This window comes from Thalia democratica, chromosome 1, assembly GCF_965202585.1.
Source record: "Thalia democratica chromosome 1, ktThaDemo2.hap1.1, whole genome shotgun sequence".
Lineage (NCBI taxonomy): Eukaryota > Metazoa > Chordata > Thaliacea > Salpida > Salpidae > Thalia > Thalia democratica.
This window is the reverse complement of record NC_139165.1, coordinates 56,029,960-56,050,421: the sequence shown is the minus strand read 5'-3', so window position 1 is coordinate 56,050,421 and position 20,462 is coordinate 56,029,960. Positions and strand designations below refer to the sequence as shown.

Here is a 20,462-nt window from a genome sequence, read left to right as displayed (position 1 = left end):
GGAATATTAACTAAAAATTAGAAAATTTGAGTTGTTTATCTAAAATAACAAAAGAAAAAAAAATGGTGGGCTTTATTTATTCGTTGTTTTAGCTACCTCCTGTGGTACGGAACCAATTGTACTCTCCTACTTTAAACGGCTATTTCTGAAAAATTCGTTTGAATAATAAAAAGTAGTGAAAAAAGTTATAGCTTAGTTAAAATTCTAATAATTAAGATCAAAAAAAAAGTGTTTACCTCCCCCCGTGACCTTAAAGTTTTTTCAAACTAAATAGCGTTCTAAGCTTTGTTGAAATATTTTTTAATATCATCCTAAAATAACAAACTTTAGGGAATACCCTTGTTAAGTAAAAAGTACTAGTTTTAAGATATACATTTTTTCTGTATCTCGATAAAAAAAAAACGGTGTTTTTAAATAAAAATAAAAATATTTTATAATTTTTCTCTCCTTTAACTTAACGTAGATACAATGCGACAATTTGATCACCCACACATTGTTCGGCTAATTGGAGTTTGTAGCTCCCAGCCAGTTTGGATTGTTATGGAGTACTGCATGTTTGGAGAAGTTTGTTATCATATTATATTTCTAATTATGTTACAAATTTATGATAACAATAAAAGTTTTTTAATATATATAATTCTATATATGTCTATATATGTCTATTTGTTTGATACAAGTTATAATAAGTATTTTTAATTTTTACGAGCTCTTAATTATTTTAACCCGTTTTTATTTTTTGATTACAAAAATCTAACCTATGTATATATCTTTTAAAACTTAATGTTTTAAACACTTGACATTTCGAAATAAAGTTAAATATTCTTTAACTGTTTCTTAAAAATACATACCTTGAAAACTTATAAATGTACTTCAACAATAATGCTAAGTTCAAAAAGTTCTTACTATACTTGTTTAACTTGAAATAAAAGTTTTGATAGATAGTTTTTAGATAAATATTTAGCACTTTATAAACCAGTATATTTATTATAATAAAAGTTTAGAATATCAAAAATTAGTAAAAACATAATCTCTTAAAACTTATTTAGATGTTTAAATTTGTTTTTAATGAAAAACTATTATGCAATACAAATTGTTAAGTTGTAGAATAGCAATTTAACTAAGCAATTTTTTTATTAAAAATGTGTTAGATAAAGATAATATATTAGCTTTTTTAATTATACTAGTTAAAATTTGATCATTATAACAGATGCGAAAGTTCTTACAGAGTAAAAAACACGAATTAGATATGGTACAGCTCATAAAATATGTTTACCAGCTTAGCCAAGCCCTTTTCTACCTTGAACAAAAAAACTTTGTGCACAGGTTAACTTTGTTTAGATGATAGGCAAGCTTATGATTTGTAGTGTCAATGTAAAAAATGTTTCCCATCATTTAACTTCATTAATTTACAACTTTGGCGCAATAAAAGCTGAATTTAAAAATTTTAGGGATGTAGCAGCTCGCAATATCCTAGTATTCTCCTCAACTTGTATTAAACTAGGTGATTTTGGTTTATCTAGATACATGGAAGATCAGAACTATTATACTGGTAAGTTAGTTTTTAGTTAGAAAAAAAAAGAAAAAATTAATACGAAAAAAAATATTATTTTAAAAATATACAACAATGTTTTACTCAACGGAAAGCATTTTCATATTTACTATTGTAATAGAAGTTCTAAACTTATAAGTTTTAAAAACTAACATTTTATTTTGAAAATGTACTTAATAACTCAAACTTAATTTTTTAAATCAAAAATACAAGGTTAAAAAAACCTTACTCAGAAGCTACATAAAAAACTAATAAACTATGGTGTATACTAAGTCGTGTAAGTTCTACTTATGTAATAAATTTGATGCAGAACTCTGAATTACCTACCGATTAAATAATTAATATATCAGAGTATTAATACATAAACAGTGGTCAGAACTTATTTTTGAAACTTATTTTATTTTTTTGCAGACAGCCGACTATTAATTAATATTTGAAATAAAGAGTAATGTATAACTTGTGAAAATATTCTTAGAGTGTAACTAATCTAAGATTCAAACCCAACAAATAGAAAAAAAAAGCCAGTATACTTCTTACAAGCATATAGTTTTTAGAAAAACAAGTTTTTTTTTTCTAAATAGTAAAGCAATATTAGAGAGTATTGTTGACAAACAACTTATTCTACTTAATTTTTTTTGATTAAAACTAATAAGTAAATAATAACAAACAAAAGTACTTAACTACAAGTAACAAGCGTGAAGTTAAAATATCACTTGAATTTCAAATCTTTCTGCACTATACAGTACAAAACTAACTAAGAACTAATATATGAGGTTATAAAAAATCACAATCGTGTAGCTGATGGTGAAAGCTTATTTTTTTTAGAATAAATAAACTATTTAAAGAAAAATACTTCTGAGAAAATGTTTTCTTATAAGAAAAAACATTAGAAACTATTTAATTATTTTAAACTTTTTCTTATAAAGCTGGTGCGTAACAAAAAAAAATTATTTTTAATTTTAAAAATGTGAAATTAAGTAATTGTTTGTATTTTAATTCTCCCTACTAAATCCTTTAAAAAGGATATAAAATCAGTTCATGCAATTGCACGTATTCAATTTCGACAAAATTTTAAAACATTCAAAAGTATTACTCTTATAATTTATTAATTAAAAAAATATCAGCAAATAAGCTTTTATATCTGGATCATTTTAAAAATTCATTAAATTTATCTTGAATTCGTAATTCCATTGTAATATTAAAAAAAATTGTTATGATTTTACTTCAAAGATTCTTTTAAATTATTAAACTTTAGATTAAGCTGATGAAAAAACTTGGGTTTGACGAGCATTAGGTGTATAGCTATATATTTTTCACCAATTCATAATTTTTTTATTTAAGTTGTTCTAAAACTAAGTACGAAACTACCTTTACAGCTCTTGACAACAGTTTCGAAAACAGTTTAATAATGAATTAGTTTTGTAAATAATAATCGTTTCGAAGATAAAACTAGTGATATATATAGTATAAGAGTTCAACAGTTAATTAACATTATAATGAATAGAATTTTTTTTTAACTTCTTTGTCTATGAATAAAAGCTTCTTTATATACTTTTTAAACGTTTAGTTAGCCTTTATCTATTTAATAGTTATAACATTTAGTTCTAAAAATAAAAAATCAATAAACTTTTGCTTGACTTAAATAAAGTATTTATACTATAAATATATCTACTCGTATAAATTTACAGGTATTTAATGTTAAAACTTACAAGTTTAACTTTTTTACCTATCATATAAAACTTATTGTAGAATTTTCAGTGTACACTTTTCAATATGATTTTTCTAATGACAGCATTTAAAACTGTAACAATGATGAAGCACATACAAAAAAAATTAACATTATCAAACTTAAGCAAATTCTTTTAACTAAAGCAAACTTAACAGAATAAGTAGAAATTCTGATTACAAAAATATTAGTCCACGTAGATTAATTTTAAAGACGACGAAACTTTGAAAAGGATTTTAAATATACACTATAAATTTACATTAAAGCATATAACTGTTTATAACGCCTTTTTTTAATACTATCAGAGATAATATACAACTCAAAAATAAAAACTACACTTTTATAAAATAAGTGAGTGAAGAGCTTAAAAAAATGTTTTAACACAACTTGCTGAAAGAGCTATCAACTTTTATAAAAGTCACAGTGTTAGACAGTACTTTAAAGTTTAGAGTCAGGCAGACTTTTTAATAACAACTATCCAAACTTTAACTCAATTTCGTGAAACTTTTTACTAGCTTATAATAACAGAAAATCATCTATAGTACTATTAAAGTTAGTATACAAGGCTAAATATTTGCTTAAATTTTAAATAAAACATAGAAAATGGAATTGAAAAACTCTTTTTTGAATCTTATAAAGATTCAAAAATCTTATTAAGTTTTAAAAACCTTTAAGAAATAATTAAAAAAAAGCTTAATTAAAACAAATAAGTTAATCTAAAAAGTATAAAACATAAAAACACTAAATATCTGCAAATTATAAGACTAATAAAATTTCTACCTTTTTATAGTTAAATGAAATATTAACCAATCTGATAAAATAAAAATAAAAATTATAGCATCAAAAGGAAAACTTCCCATAAAGTGGATGGCACCTGAATCGATAAATTTCAGGAGATTTACTACAGCAACTGATGTTTGGATGTTTGGTGGGTTTATAATAAACATTTATAGTTGTGATATAATTTTTATATAACTTTTCAAGTAAAAAAGTGGAACTAAATACGAAGTTTATTAGCTGTAAAATAAATGTACATAGTTAGTGTTAAAGTATAACAATAATTTATGTAAAGCTTATTTTTAGATTTTTTAAATCTTATTGAATGTATTTGTAATAGTCAAAGGTTTGCAAAGTTTTTTTACTCGTTAATAAAAAACAATCACAATTGTTAACAAATTACAAATGTTTTTTTAACAGCCGTTTGCACGTGGGAAATTTTAATGATGGGTATAAAACCGTTTCAAAACGTCAAAAACAACGATGTAATAGGAAAAATTGAGTCTGGCGAGAGGTTAGCTATGCCATCTACGTGTCCACCTCCATTGTATCAGCTAATGCTTGCGTTAGTTTGCTTTACATTATTTTTTAAGATAGTTGGAATACTTTTAAACAAAAATTTCATGCGTTACAAAACATTAAACACAATGATAAAATTAAGAAATAAGAATATTAAATATAAAATGAAGTCTCTAACTTGTCGTATTGTATTAAAATACGTATATATATATATTACATTTTATTAATATTTTTTTATTATCTATACACTTTTGACTGCTATCAAACTTTTGAATTTTATAATGGTTAATTATTTAGTTATCTACGAAAACACAGGGTAGCATTTTTTCTGCAAATATATTGTTAATAATTTACTAATATTGTTACTTAAACTAAAATTAATTAAAAGGAAACTTAATTAAACAAATTTTCTGACAACCAAGAAAAGTTGTTACTAGAAGAAATAATACTTATTTCTTTTTAAAACGTCAAGAAACTTGATTTAGTTTAGTTTTTATGATCAGTGTCAAAACTTTATTCAAACAAAAAAGTAATAAAGTTTTAATTGACAAACTTTAAGCCTAGCTGAGTTAAAATTTAACCGTTTTTTTAACGTTTATTTATAAGTGTTTACTTATAATGTATACAATAGATGCTGGGACTACGACTCAAAAAAAAGGCCACGTTTCGAAGAAATAACCAACTCACTTGGGTTAGTATTAAGATGTATAAATTTTAAATAGTTTTCTATAGCAAAAGCAGAGTTGTATTCCTAAGTTTTATTAAGATATAAACGTTCAAATAATTAGTTTGGTAATGAAGTAAATATTACAAATAATTTTAAATCTTGACTGATTCCTAATTTTGACTGATTTCCTAATTGAGTTGGTAAATTGTTATCAAATTCTCGTTGGTAATTTTAACGGAAAACATTATCAGTAGAAAAAGGTGTAGTAAGGTCGAGCATACATAATTTTATCACCAAACTAAAATCATAAAAGTAATTAATTTCGGTCTTTTTTCTATTATGTTTGTTTTATTATATTATTTTGGCGTTTTTCAATATTTTTGGTAACTATTGGCGTTAGTAATAAATATAGAAAGCTAAAGTTTGATTTTAATAACTTTCAAAACATTTTGAGAAAAACTTGCCAACAACTAAAAGTGTCTACAAGACGAAAACAGCATTCACTGACATGTTTTTATGAGTATTTAGTAAAAAGTAAATGTCAATTACACTTTTCGATATTTTGGTTTCAATATAATTTATTAAGAACTTTTATGTTTGAAATGTTAATTGCTCTGTTCGTTTATTTTCTAAGTGTTTGAATAATATCATTTGTTCATTAGTTTTTCTTCAAGCGTTACTTTAATTTTTTGTTTACTTAGAAGTTATAGCTTTGATGGTAAAACTTAATTTAATAGTTTGTTATTTTTAATAACACTTAAAAAAAAACTTTTTAATTTTTAAAGTCGAAAAATAATTTTAAAAACAAACTTTTTTGAAATGAAAAACTTAATAACTGGAAGATAATTGTATTGTTGTTATTTTTTCTTTTGTTTTAAACTTAAATTTTTTTTTGAATTAATTAACTTTAGTTCGTTTTTATTTTATTTTATGTTTATCATATAACTTTTCAAAACAGTTAATCTCTAGTTGGTGCTGTGTTTTTTTTTATACCTTTCTAAGCACTTTTTTTTCGTTTTGGTTATCTCTCGCTTTTATAATAGTACTAAGTTATGTCATTTTCAAATGTGCGGCTTATTTAATTTCAAATAGTCTAAAATTAAGAGCAAAAACTTATAACTTTTTATTTTTAAAGTATAATTATAAACTTTTATGCTTTAGTATTTTAAAAAGTTTTATTAAGTTAAGACCGAAGGTTTTTTCGTTTTGACATAGAAAGAAAACTATCAAGATACTTTAGTTTATTATAGGTATAACTTTTTTTTAACTTTTGTTAATCGCACAGTACTGTCTAACATTTCTGTATTTATCGTTTATAATTTTTTACATAAACTGTTTTTATTCTAAATTAAACTTTATAATATGTTTTGGTTTTAAGAAAACAAATAGAGAGATCTCAACTGCTGGAGGAGAAGTAATATATTTATTCTTTCAAAAAATTTTTTTTACAAACTAAGTTTCGGTCAAAGACCTCTTAACCTTTCTATTTCTAGACCTTTCTATTTGAATAAGATTTATTTAAGCACTGAAGAGGTCTTTGACCGAAACTTAGTTTGTAAAATAAATTTTTTGAAAGAATAACTAAATTAAACTTTTTTAAATATTATTTTGTTTAGAAATATAAACATTCTAAATTTTGTAACAACTATTATTTTAACGCTCTTATAAAAGATGCTAGATGTTGTACTAAATTTGTTTAATGTTTAAAGAATAATGATTTAAACAAATGTTTATTTACAGGATTCTCTATATAGTTTAAATGTTTGATTTAAGGGAGGCTCTAGATTTTTTTAAGTGAGTGACATAATTCATTTCTTTCGTGAAAGAGTATCAGTAACTTCAACAGAATTATACACATTTGCCGGTTGTTTGAGCAGACGATATGGATTAATGAACAGCTTTTAAAAAATCTCTTATAAAAATGGTAGACAGCCGCGTAATTGCAACTGACTCAACTAAGCAGTCAAAAGAAGATCAGCAAAAATTATTGTCACCACAATTCGATTCTATTGACAACTTTTCTCCTGACGATGTCTTTACAAGTCTTCTTGTAGATACAAAAAATTCCGTTCAAACTTCAGCTTCTTCGTCTGTTAAAAGCGATATGTATGAAAACCTAAATCAAGTTATTGTCACTGAAAAAGAAATGATGGTAGTTTTGTTGAAACGTATCCGTCAAATGAACGCTAGGTTAGACGTCTCCGAGCGAAGAAACCGTGTTCTGTCGGCTCAAGTGGATTCTTTGTCCGCAAAACTGAACGATCAGTTGCTTCCCGTCGTTAAGTCTATCATACAGATTAGAAGTCAAATTCGCAGTTCGTCAATCTCTGATGTACTGAAGCGAAGTGGCACAGGAGTATCAGTTCCCTGGAGCTTACCTATATCCGATGACAGATCTTATTCCACTTCTTCAGCGCCTACTAGCAGTCATTACTCAATTACAAGTAAACAACCTCTCTATACACAAATAAAAAAGAAAAAAAGTTCAAAAATTTATGCTGATCGTCCTTTGCCATCGCTTCCAGCTACACCCATAAAAAAGAATCATGAAGTTGATCCAGAAGTAAAAGCAGTTTACGAGCTTTTAAAACCGCTAGAAAATAGTATAAACAATAACAAACGCGATAATAGTGTTTTTAAAGGAGAACTCGATACTGAAAAATTCTCAAACAAAACATTTTTTTCTAGAATTAAACGAAAAATGACTAAAAAAAATAACTTTGCTCATAAAACTAGCCTACCAAGATCTTCTGAAGTTTTGACGAGGCGTCCCTACTTAAAGAGCTGCGATGATAAAAGCACGGTCCTTACTGCTTCTAGGAAAAGCTTTGACATTCATTCTTTAACAGAAGTTTTTAAAGTTAAAAACGAGACATGCGAAAATTCAATCAAAGAAAATATTCGGAAATCTGTAAACGACTTTCCTAAAGCTTGTACAAATATAAGGAGTCAAATATCAAGTACAACAAACAATCCCCCAAATAACCAGTTTTATGAGCTTGACAAAATTTTAGAGACGACAAGAATGCTTACTTTACAAAGACCGGAGAAAAATAAAACTAAACAATTTAAAGATTCTTTAAAAAACGAATATTGTTTTACAGCACCTGATAAAAGCGAAAAAAATACGACATGTTTTGAAAATAAAATAGGGTTAGCTTATGAATTTCGTTTTAATGTTATGCTACAACTAAATTAACAATAAAAAGGCGCTAGACTGAAAACTTTACATGCGTGAGTAAATAAGTTTGTTAAATACGCGCTATTGACTAATTGTTATGATGTCATTTTACTTAGTTGTCAACTTTTTAAGTAACAGCTTACACGTTATACAGTATGTCCACACATCTTGTCAATATTTTAAATATTTTTTTTGGCAATATCCTCGGCTTTTTTTTTAATTTAGTAAATCTACAGTTAAGCATTTGTACTATATAGTACAATTAAAGTTCAAACCGGACATTGTTGTTTTTTGATTACTACTAGGTAACATTAAAAATTAAAATGAAGATAAATTGTAAACAGATCTATACTTGCGAATGCTGAAGCACAGCAAGAAGAAGTTAGACGATTAGAGCAAGGAGGGATAATTGCTAAACTGAATCAACCTGCTACAAAAGTTGATGAAGCTCCTCCAAAGGTTTAATAAATTAAGTACATTGCTTACTTTTAAAATATTATTTAAAAAAATAAATGTTGTAGTAGATTTTAATAAAAGATTAAATAAAAAGAAGTTAAATTTGTTACTAAAAACTGTTATTAGTTAAAAATGTTTCATTAAAACATCTATTAAGCTTTTACATATGCATTTATTTTTGCAAGTCATATAATCGTTAGATCATAAATTTCAACTATATTAAAACTTATGGTTGGTTTACATACAGTCTGCTTAAATTAATATTAAAATGTCAAAAGTTACAATTTTAAACTAGTTTGAAATTCATAATAATTGTCTAAAATTATAACGGTCACTTTTTATACACTAACATAAGGCTAATGATAAAAAACGGTTTTATATTTTATCAAGTAAAGAACTAATGCGTCATAAACTTTATACATAGAAATAACCATTCACGTATCAAGTCAAAAGTTGTGCGAAATGTATAACTTGACAACATTATTAATATGCGTTGTTTTCCATCGCTACAATATTTTAAGAACAAAATTACAACTTTTGTACAACAACTGGGTAGGTGTCAGAAAAGCACGGGTGACACTTTAGTACGGGTTGACACTTTAGCACGGCGTCACTTTAGCACAGAGTGACACTTTAGAACGAAGTGTCACTTTAGCACGGAGTGACACTTTAGCACGGAGTGACATTTTTGTACGTAATAATTTTAAACCTTTTAAAATGGTCGTTTAAATAATGTTTAATTATCTGAAATAATTAACTTAACAAACAAATAATTGTGAAAATTAGTTCTAACACTTTTAAAAATATCGTTTTAAAAAGTTGTAAATAATTTTGTTACTATGGGCGTAAAATGAAATAAGAAAGTTTTTAATCTCTATGTTACGCACTTATTATTTAAAATTTACGCTTAAATTTAAGCCTTATTTAAATTAGTTAAAGCGTTTAAAACAACGTTTAAATAACCCTAGAGCTTGTATTTATTGCTAGCTTTATTAAAATAGTTTTATGTCGAAAACTTTAAAGTAAAAATATCAAAACATTTTCATCTAGAATTAAATAGTAAAAACAAACTAATAAAGTTTTTAAATTAACTTTTATTTTAGATTTAACTAAAGCTTAAATTTGTAACTCATTAAATCTAGTTAACTTTTACTTTACATGTTGCATAGTTCGTTTTTAGATTTTTAAACAACACAGTACCTAATGTGATTTAAGCAAATAAAATAAAATGCAGAATAAACTTTGTGCTAAAATTTCACTCCGTGCTAAAGTGTCACTCCGTGGTAAAGTGTCACTCTGTTCTAAAGTGTCACCCGTGCTTTTCTAACCCGTTCCTACCACAACTACCGTGCATAATTGTATAATGTGTTATACTATCTCTTTAAAATTTATCATATCAAAATACGAATCTAACTGTCCTTACCCTGTAGCAGTATTTAAAAGGGTCTTAAATAAAGTTTAAAATACTAGGTTTAAAATTTACTTTGCAACACTTACAAGATTTCACTGAAACTAAACAAAAGACTAAATCCTTGTAGTTTTAGAGTGAATATTGAACTAAAGTTTTTATCTGGTAATAAGTTGTGATCTTATATCTAATTTACAGTATAATTTTTTTCGCAATTGTTTTGTTACAAGTTTTGGATGTTTACTAGTATATTTTTAACTGTTATTAAGTATAATTATCAGAGCAAAAATAGGAAAAAAGTTTTATTATTTATCTTTCTTTAAGATGTATGCTACTCAAAAATAGTTTCAGTTTACAATAAGGGGTAATAAGAAGAGCTAACATATATCTAAATTATTTACTTAAAAGTTCTGAAATAAGATAAGCGCAGCTTAATAGTTTTAATAGACTACTTGTTTAACTGTATGTAGTTTTCTTCCCTGTACAAAATTTTACTTAGTCATAAGCATCGTTAGAAAAATATAAACACACATTTGAGTTCAAAATTAACTTTATAGGCTTAAAAAGTTATTTATTTTAATTGTTTGTAGTAAAAGGTGTTTTAATATACCACGTATTGTTTCAAAGTTGTTTATAAGTGGTATAGTATTATTTGAAGTATATGTTAAAACTTATTCGATTAAATTTTTTGTTAATCTAAAAAGCTAACATTTTTATGTTGAACTTTATTTGGCATTGGGCAGTGATTTTACTAAAAAATTCCCAAAGTTTATTTTATCATTTTTAGTAAGTAATTATTAAAGTTTAAAATGAAATGTTAGCTTTGTTGACGTGCTCGTTCATTAGCATTTTACACTCTAACTTAGCATTAAATAAAGTTTGTTTTATTTTTGTAATTAAAACGTGTACCATATTTACATTATTGAGTTTAAAAATCCATAAATCATTAAATACTACCTTGTTTTTTATAAGATATTAAAAAGAAAAAACTCTTCATTACAAAATTAAGAAGTTATTTCACATTAAAAAAAATTAAAATTTGAAAACAATTACTCATTACTTGTGTTTATTAAGTTTAGAAAATAGTAGTTTTACGTTTATTAAATATGTTTAGTTAAAGTTTAATCGTCTGTATTTTAGAAACTTTTATTTTGACTAAGAAAACTTTATATGTCTTTCTATTACCGTGCATAAACGGAAGCAAAGACACCGGTGGGAACGGAGCAGTCGTGTACAGGAACGTAATTGTTAAAAGCAAAACAAAAACTTTTTTTTCGCCCAAATCCACTAAATGCACCAAGCATATCTTCGATCAATAAAAAAAATTCAAATATTATATTTCATGGTTGAAAAATTATGATAAAATGTGTAGTTTACAAGTTTCTTTTTACTTTTTTAATTATTGAAATGGCTGTAAGTAACCTATTATCTTTTAAAGTTTTTTTTAAACATTTTAATAGTATTTGTTTAAATATCTAGCTTGTTTTAAAAATTAATTTTGATTTTTATTTTGATTTTAATGTTAAATAATATATAATACGTGTTTAGCCAAGAAGACCTCGTATGAATCAAAGTGCTTCTTCTACTGGTCCACCACCACCGGGTCCCCCTCCTTCCGTCCTGCCTCGACTCAATTCTTCAGTTTCATCCAGCCTCAGCACTCTTTACCCAGCCTCTACCAAAAACTCACAACCTTCATCAGCCAGTCCCTCAAGAATGCCCCAAATACCTCCAAAAGTTGCTCCGAAAATAATGAGCCCTGAGGTATGTACAACTATTTTTTTTTAAATATACTTTATAAACTTGTATTTTATAAAAATGTTACAAAACTGAACTAGACATCTGATTCAATTATCTGTTATAAGGGTAGTTTATAAAAGTAGCTGCATTTTAACTTGTTTAATGTTAAGGTTTGGCTTTTTAATATTTAAAAAAGTATGCTTTTTTATTGAGTTGGTTCAAACTTTTAGTAATAAACTTTAAAACATGTAAGGTTACAGTTGTTTTTGTATAGGTTTTTTTTTGTAATTGATAAAAATGTTTTTTTCTTCAAAACGGATTTTAAAATTAAGATGTGATTATAGGACATGCTGAATCATGAGGCAGAAGAAAGATTGCGTCAAATGAAGATAGAAGAAGAAATACTTCAAAGTACTCTCCAAAGACAAAAAGATCATCAACAAGCCAACGATGATTGGTTAAAACAAAACGAAAAAAATATGGTATTTTTTTAAATATAAGTTAAATTAAAAATTAAACTTAAAACTATTGTATACTTTTAAAAACAGAAATTGAGAAAATCAACTTTTTTTTTACTAGTAACATAATAAACAAACAGTTTAAATGCAAAGTGTACTAGCTGAATGAAAGTAGATTATAGTATATAACATTTTCAAAGTATTTTTACTAGTTTCAGATAAGTATATATTAAATTTTAAGAATGTAAAACTTTTTTAAGTTTTTTTATTAGACTATTTCTTTAACTAACGTGGTTAAGTAGTATTAAAAAGCATGCTGCAAAAGCATTTTTCTTATTAGTTTAAATGAAAAATTAAAAGTTTAATCTTTTTATTAGGTTAATAGGAATTAAAATACTTTCTTTTTTAATGTTAGTTTTAGTTTGTTGGTAAGGAAATTTTACTAGTTTCTAAAATATATTTTATTGAACGACAAAAAAAGACGCTCAAAATATTTTGTCCTAGGACGTGGTGCACGAAAAACCTTTTGGTTATTGAGTCGTACACCACGGATACCTTTTAATGTCTTGTCCAGGACATATTTGAAAAGCTTTAAACTAAAGCGGTAGCTTTTATAAAATAAATTTCAAGTAATTTAATAAGAAGTTAAAGTTTGGTTTTTGTTGAAAACAATATTTTTGAAAATCTTTAATTTTATAGTTAACAATCTTAAAGCTGCGTTTTGTTATTCAAATCTTTTTTTATCTACTATTAGTTCAGTCAATATAAATTTTTTTTGAATTATATAAAAATAAAAAACCTCCACACACTCTAATGTTTTTATAGACTAAAGACGCTCTAGTTTCAAATATGACTTCATCGAGCAATTCAATTCCTCCACCAAACAATGTCGGCAGTGAAAACTCGTCGATTGATAATGTATCTTCTGGTAAGTTGTAATTATTTGGCTGTTGTTATGTCTTATATATGTCGGCAAATACAGAATAATTTTTAGAAGCGTCTTCCAGTGCTTCTTCAGTTCCTGCCTCATCTTCTAATCCTCCAGCAAAACCTCCTAGAAACCCAAATACAAAAGCTAATTCTATTCAGTCTCTTCCTAAAGTAAACACCTACTTTTAACGCAGAAACCTAAAGTTGTTTTATAACATTTTTGTTATAGATAACTGTCTACTATTTTTTAATATTTCTTTTTTAAATAAAAACATTTTAGTTGGTATTTTTAACACTTTAAATGCTTAAACTTAGTTAAATACGTTTTTAATAAGATGGAGTTTCAAGAAGTTAAGCCAACACCCACAATGAAAATTGATAGAAACAATGATGAAATTTATGAAACAACAATGCAGGTTGTCAGAGCAGTACTGGAAGCGAATCATAACATTTTAAAAGCCAAGAGTAGTCAAATATTAGAATATGTAAAGGTTGATACCTAACTTAGTTTGCTTAGTTTAAAGTTTTACAATAAGAACTTTTTAATATGCGTAAACTTAAAAGCTATATAGCTTTAACTTTTTATTTTTTCAAAAAGACAAAGTTATAAAAGTGAGTTTTTAAAAATATCTTGTTTTTGTTAAGACTCTGTAAAATAACAAATTAGACTATTTATCAAACACAAACACTTGTTTCAGCCATGAACATTATAATATTACTTAGCTGCTAACGTGAACTGTTTAACTTATATTTGAAGATAATCTAAGTTTAATATTTACCCCTAAAAATCCAATCACAAGTGTGACAAACATAAACAAAAAGTCTAGCTTTTATTTATGGGTGCTTGCTATACAATACACTCTGAAATAATTTGAATAACTATTTTTTCACACTGATTTTTATGTTTAAACAATTAGACGTAATATACTATAGGACAATACTTGAAATTTTGGTTACTGACCTCAAATTCTATATCAATAGTTTTTATATGTTAAACTATAACTATATAAAAAATCGTTTATACTGCTTCTTTTAAGTTTTATGAAAATTTAAAGTCAATAAACATCAAACTAACTTATAAAAATAGCATAATTTGAAGAAATCTAAGTTGTAACGATACATAAAAAAAACTTTAAAAACGCATAACTTGTTTGAAATTTTTAAAAGATTACAATATTTCGTACAGTATTATGAACTTTAAAAATTTATTTACTGAAAGTATACTTTATTACTGAATACAAACATTAAATAAAAAAGACCTACTTCGTATTTAGTACTAAAAGTTCTACCTTATATTTTTTTATATTTAGATATTACATTTTCAAAAAATTCTAGGTTAATTCAAGTAGTTTAATTTAAATCTAACAGTAAACACTAAAAGAAGTATTTTAATTTAATATCTACAAATACTACGCTAAAGTTACTTAACAAAAAGTTAATTGATAAAAACAATGCATTAAAGAAAGTTAAACATTTTTAGTCTTTTCTTGTACTTATGTCATACTTTTAAAAGTTCGAGTACTCTTAAAAATATAAAATTCACTATAGGACTAATATAATAGACTTTCTTAAAAAATATTATAAAACTTATATTCTTTTGATTTATACGCTTAAAGTATCAAATGGGTTTGATTTCATTATAAGTATTTAAAAAAATATGTACAACGTATTATTTTTTTTTTATTAAGTTTTATCTTTGTTTTAATTAAAAAAATTGTTTAACTTATGTTATGTTTTGCAAAAAAGTTTAAAATTTTATTTTGTTTTGGTTGTTGAAAAACTAATTTAACTTATATTTTAGAGTTTCTATAAGTAAACTACAATGTAAATTTTATTATTTACACAAGTAGTTTTTCAAAACGTATACTGCTACAAATAATAAGTACAATTCATATTTTTAACACCACATCAACCTTTGTTAAATACCTCAAACACTTTACCTGTTTCTTCAATTTTAGAAAGTTTTAATTGTGTATTTTATACTTTAATAAGTTAGACCACTTATCTTAAACAGCTAGGTTTTGAATAATACTAAATAAAATAGCAGTTTTTTAAGTAATTTTTTTTTACAAACTTACAATAAAATGTAGCAAACAAAAACGTTATACGTTTCTAAGTATAAGTAGTAATTGATTAATTAAAAATTAAACTTCTAATAAACATTTATAAAACGTTTTTTGTTGGATCATAGAATTCAACTTATTTTTATAAATATTAAAAAAAAAAATTCTAAAGGAAATAGGAAGTTCACTGAAAAACCTGTCGACATCTGTTACCTCAATACTACAACGTTTAAACAAGGACTTCCACAAAGAAATAGATAGTGCACAAAAAACTTGTAATAAAGATTTGTCTCAAATAATAACTCAAATGCGTCTCGTTAATAAATTTATGAACACCAGCCAAAATTTGGACTACAAAAAATGTTTGTTTTTTTTAATGTATAAGTTGCTTCATGCTTGCAGGTAGATTGATGACTGCAAGTTTTTCGGTTGTGACTGACTTATGAGTCGTAATCAGGACGAAACGGTTCTTAGTTTACCGAAGGCTTGTGTTTTAATGATCGATTTGGTATGACCAAACCTTATGTTAACTTGAGCTTGTCTCACGGCATATAAAAGTCAAAGCTTCGGCTCTAAAGACTTTCGCCAATTTTTTCGTTTTTTATACATAAGGTTAATATTTTTTGTGTGTAGTAAAAAGTCTTCTTGAAAGTTTTATTTTTAGTTGTTAAATATTAATAATCTCACATACAAGTTTGTTTTAAATAAACTATAGTATATACCGCAGAAAAAACTAACTAACGACGTTTAGATGATGATAAAATATTAAAAGCTATAGGAAGGTTTATAATCGCTAAATAAAACTGTTTTTATTATCAATAAAAATTAGTTGTAGTACTTGGTATTGAGACTAGCTAGAGCTTTTTATACTTTATAGGCACTAAAACGTCGTTAGTTGTTTTTTTTTCGTAGAAACCTAGCTGTTTATGTACATATACATAAATAAATCATTATGACGAGAATCACAACTATGTTTTCTCACACAGAGATAAGTATTTTAACTGAAATAAAAAAGTATTAATTAAATTATTAACAATCATATAAAATCTATAAACAAAGACGCTTAAGTACATTTTGTTTAAACGAAAACAGTTACTTTTACCTATGAAAGTTTTCATTTTGACAAAACTAATTTCGTAATTTAAGTTATTTTAAGTTTTTTCTTTAACAGTCTGCCATATCAACAATTACCGGTAAAGATTTTACCGGTTATTGTTTGAACAAACAACTTTGGTTTTAACACTAATATGCTTCCATAACTAAGCAAATATAAACTAATATTTGAAATTTAACTTTTGAGAAATGTAATATTATTTGGTTACAGTTTAATCGTAATGATTGCTAATTAATGTTACTAAATAAGTTAACGACAGTTCATTATTATTATAGATATTGTCATTATTGTTGTTATTATAATTATTATTTTTATTATTGCTGTTATTATTACTATTGTTATTTTAATTATTATTCTTACTATTATTATTGTTACTATTATTATTATTATTATTATTATTATTATTATTATTATTATTATTATTATTATTATTATTATTATTATTATCTATGAAGTAGTGGTATAGTTATATAACAGTCGAATATTGTATAGTTTTATAACAGTCGGATTTAACTTTAAGTATTTTATCTATTATTAACTATTAACATGTAAAAATTTTAGTAAATTGTTTTATTTTATTTTAATTTTAATGAAAACATGTATACACCTACTTTATTCTATGCTTCTATTCTCATACTACAGTAATTATTTTTTTACAGAACCCAACAGTGTGTTGATTAGTTAACACACAGAAACACATGTTGGTACTATAAAGAAAGATTACTTTATAATTTGTTTTTATTATTATTATCCTCATAGATATTATTTTTTTAAATATAATTATTATCAATATTTTTCTATAAGTTTGGTAAGAAGAGCTTGTAATCATTTTTAGTTTCTAAAGTTTATTAAAACTATGTGATTTTATTTTAACTTTTATATTGAAATTTAAAGTTTAAGTTCCAAATACAATTCTCCTGCAACTTAGGAACTTATTATATTACATATATTTTAAAATTTATCAAAAGTAATAGTACCATTAAAAGTTACAGTACTTTTAGGAGTTATACCTCAATTTTACTCAACATATAAGTTTAACAATCTACTACATGTTATGATAACAATTGTCCTACACCTTTAAAACTTATTATATAATAAATTTAGTGTATGAAAGTAGTAGCATTTATATAAAGAAAATATTTTTTGCAAGTTTTACTTTACTGTTACTAAATATATAAATTTTACGATAAAAAGTTCTAATAACTTTTAGGTTTGATGGCGGCAAATCAAGTTTTAGCAATGGACGTAAAAAACTTGTTGGATGTTTGTGACCAAGCCCGCATTCAATCTGACACTTCACCTACCGCTTCCACGTCCTTTGAACTTCCCCCTCCCCCTCCTGATTACCTGAGTTGATAAACTTTAATAAATTTTATTAAAAATAGCTCAAAAACTGCATTTTTTTTATTAAAGTTTATTTCCGATTAAAGAGTTTATAAATTTAGCTTAACAAAAAAAATTACAATGCTTCAAAATAAAAAGAATTAGTTTTTTTATGTTTTATAACTTTTTAATTAACTGTAATTTTAGTATCGGCAGATACTTTTTTCACATTAACCTTAAAGTTTACAGTATAAAACAAGTATTTAAAAAAAACTATTTTTATTTTAAATTTGTTCTTTTTTTCCTTGATGTTAAGCAATATATATACCGTTTTGCTTTCAATAATACAAACCAGTCTTAAATTTTAAATATTTAGTTTAAAATGTTCAATTATGTATTTTATTATATGACATGCTGCTAAATTTAATTATATATTTTTTTGTTGAATAGTTTCAAATATAGTCTTTAAAGAGTTATTCGACTGGATTGTATTAATAAATTTCAAAATGTTTTTTTTTTACTTTACTAAGTATACAATAAAACTGTAAAATTCTTATTTACTTTGTTTTACTTTTTTTACTTATTTACTTTTGTTTAAATAAAACAGAAAAGTTTTACAAGCAACAACAAAGCGCTATACCATTTAGTTAAGCTTGCTGATAGTTTTGGCATAAAAAATTATTTTTAAAGTTCAAAGTTAGTTCAACTTTTAATAAAACTATATTAAATTAATTTTCATTGAAAATTAGTTTTATTTAGATAGAAAAAAATATTTAACTAAAAAATATTTTTATTTGTCTCGGTATAATAGTTTTTATTTAATCGTTAATGAATTTAGTATTGAAAAAACTCAATTGAAAAAAATGCATAACTTTTATTTATACAAATTAGTTTCAAAATTAAAACAGTATCGCCCCGTTTGATCGATTCTTTAAGTCGGGGACAATAACTACTAAAGGGGCAATATTGAAGTTTTTGGCAATCATAGATCTTTTACATTTTAAATTATTATAATATTATATTTAGCTTGCATTTTTATACTTTACCTTGAGGTAAGACTTAAGCCAGTTTTTTTAAACTAGGCAATATCAGGGGCAATTACTAGTAAACGGGTTAAACTAAAATTGGTTATTTTATAATATAGAGATCAATGTTATTTCAAAATTCTTCTAAAGGAAGCGATTATAAATATGACTTTAGTAAACCCTGATGCATACGATTATTACATAAATATCAAATTTATATATTATAACCTAAAAGAACACAATAATTTTTAGGTTTATTAAGTAGACAAACATGTTTTAGTTTAGACTGTTGTAAATAGATATCTAGGAAAGTAAGATACTATCAAAATATTTAAAATAACAGTTAAGCGCTTTAACGGTCAGCAGATTAACTTTTTAAAAATTATTATATATTTTTTACATATCTTATCTTAAAAAATATAAGTCTGTTTGACTAGGGTAGAAGGAATTCCATAAGATTCAATCTTTCTTGGAAATGCAAAACTCTAACAAAAATGTTGTAACTTGAGCCTTGCTGTCCACTAAGTGTACCTAAAGTATTAGTATTACAATAAATACTCGAAAACATATACGAAATAATCAAATCAGGCCGTAATGTTCTTTTCTAACACTTTAAGCTTGAAAAAAACGATTAAAACCAGATCAATTATTTAAAAAGTGTCGTTTTTGTCGGTATAGGAATATTCGTAATCAACGAACATTTATCGCTTGTCGAAAGCAGATTAGCTATCAATCCCAATTTAATTTCTCAGTAGGTAAATAGGATATGCTATAATAGTAAAAATAAAATGAAAACGTGTCACCTGGAATTAAAATGTAAACAATTTTTTTTATTACGTCCCCTTTAAAGAAATAAAAAAGGCACGGTTCCCTCTGACAAAATATATCAAAAAACTACCCTTAAAGACACCTAAGACCTTTTTATTTTGCTCTTCACCACCAACTCTAGAATATTTGGTGTAAGTTAAAAATTATGGCTTCATGCCCTTCTTTCCTTTGCTGCTAATTTCACCCAAGGTGACTATATGGCTCACTTTGAGATACCCTTATTTATACCCTTATCCCTAACTCAGCTTACTCAATAATATCAAAATTATATAGAAAAATTAGTTTTAAAAATATAAAATAACATAAAAAAAGATTTTTTTGACTCAGCAAACATGCAGATCAGACTGAACTTTAAGTATACTAGCCCATAAAAGGCAATTAGAGATACTTAGATTAATCGGAGCTGATTGAAAAAATCTTAGTATAAACAAAATATTATCAAAACAAGAATAACTTAATTTTACTTATAACAAATTTACTTTAATACGACCTTGCCAAACTGTCCTGGACAAGACGCTAAACGGTATAAATGCGTGTCGATAACTGAATGGTTTTTCGTACACAAGTCCCAGAACCAAATATTTTGAGCGTCTTTTTTTTGTCGTTCAATAAACTATGTACATATATATTATTATTAAAGAAATCAACGTAACAAATTAATATAATTAGACTTGTCCTTTAAAGCGATTAAACTTTGT

The 20,462-nt window shown here is 25.2% G+C and overlaps 1 protein-coding gene across 4 annotated transcripts in view; it reads left to right on the top strand.

Annotated features, from left to right (window-relative positions):
* Positions 1–18,379, top strand: part of LOC145849181 (focal adhesion kinase 1-like) — a 76,483-nt gene extending 58,104 nt beyond the window's left edge. For all 4 annotated transcript variants that reach the window (XM_082954282.1, XM_082954283.1, XM_082954284.1 and 1 more), the window contains 14 exons: positions 464–564; positions 1,208–1,323; positions 1,449–1,549; positions 4,114–4,203; positions 4,473–4,617; positions 5,203–5,262; positions 8,764–8,878; positions 11,832–12,047; positions 12,368–12,505; positions 13,307–13,409; positions 13,476–13,582; positions 13,747–13,902; positions 15,647–15,836; positions 17,799–18,379. In XM_082954282.1, coding sequence (XP_082810408.1) covers positions 464–564; positions 1,208–1,323; positions 1,449–1,549; positions 4,114–4,203; positions 4,473–4,617; positions 5,203–5,262; positions 8,764–8,878; positions 11,832–12,047; positions 12,368–12,505; positions 13,307–13,409; positions 13,476–13,582; positions 13,747–13,902; positions 15,647–15,836; positions 17,799–17,944 — 1,784 coding nt within the window. In that variant the 3' untranslated portion in view covers positions 17,945–18,379. The remainder of the gene's footprint in view (positions 1–463; positions 565–1,207; positions 1,324–1,448; positions 1,550–4,113; positions 4,204–4,472; positions 4,618–5,202; positions 5,263–8,763; positions 8,879–11,831; positions 12,048–12,367; positions 12,506–13,306; positions 13,410–13,475; positions 13,583–13,746; positions 13,903–15,646; positions 15,837–17,798) is intronic.
* The last annotated feature ends 2,083 nt before the right edge of the window (positions 18,380–20,462 follow it).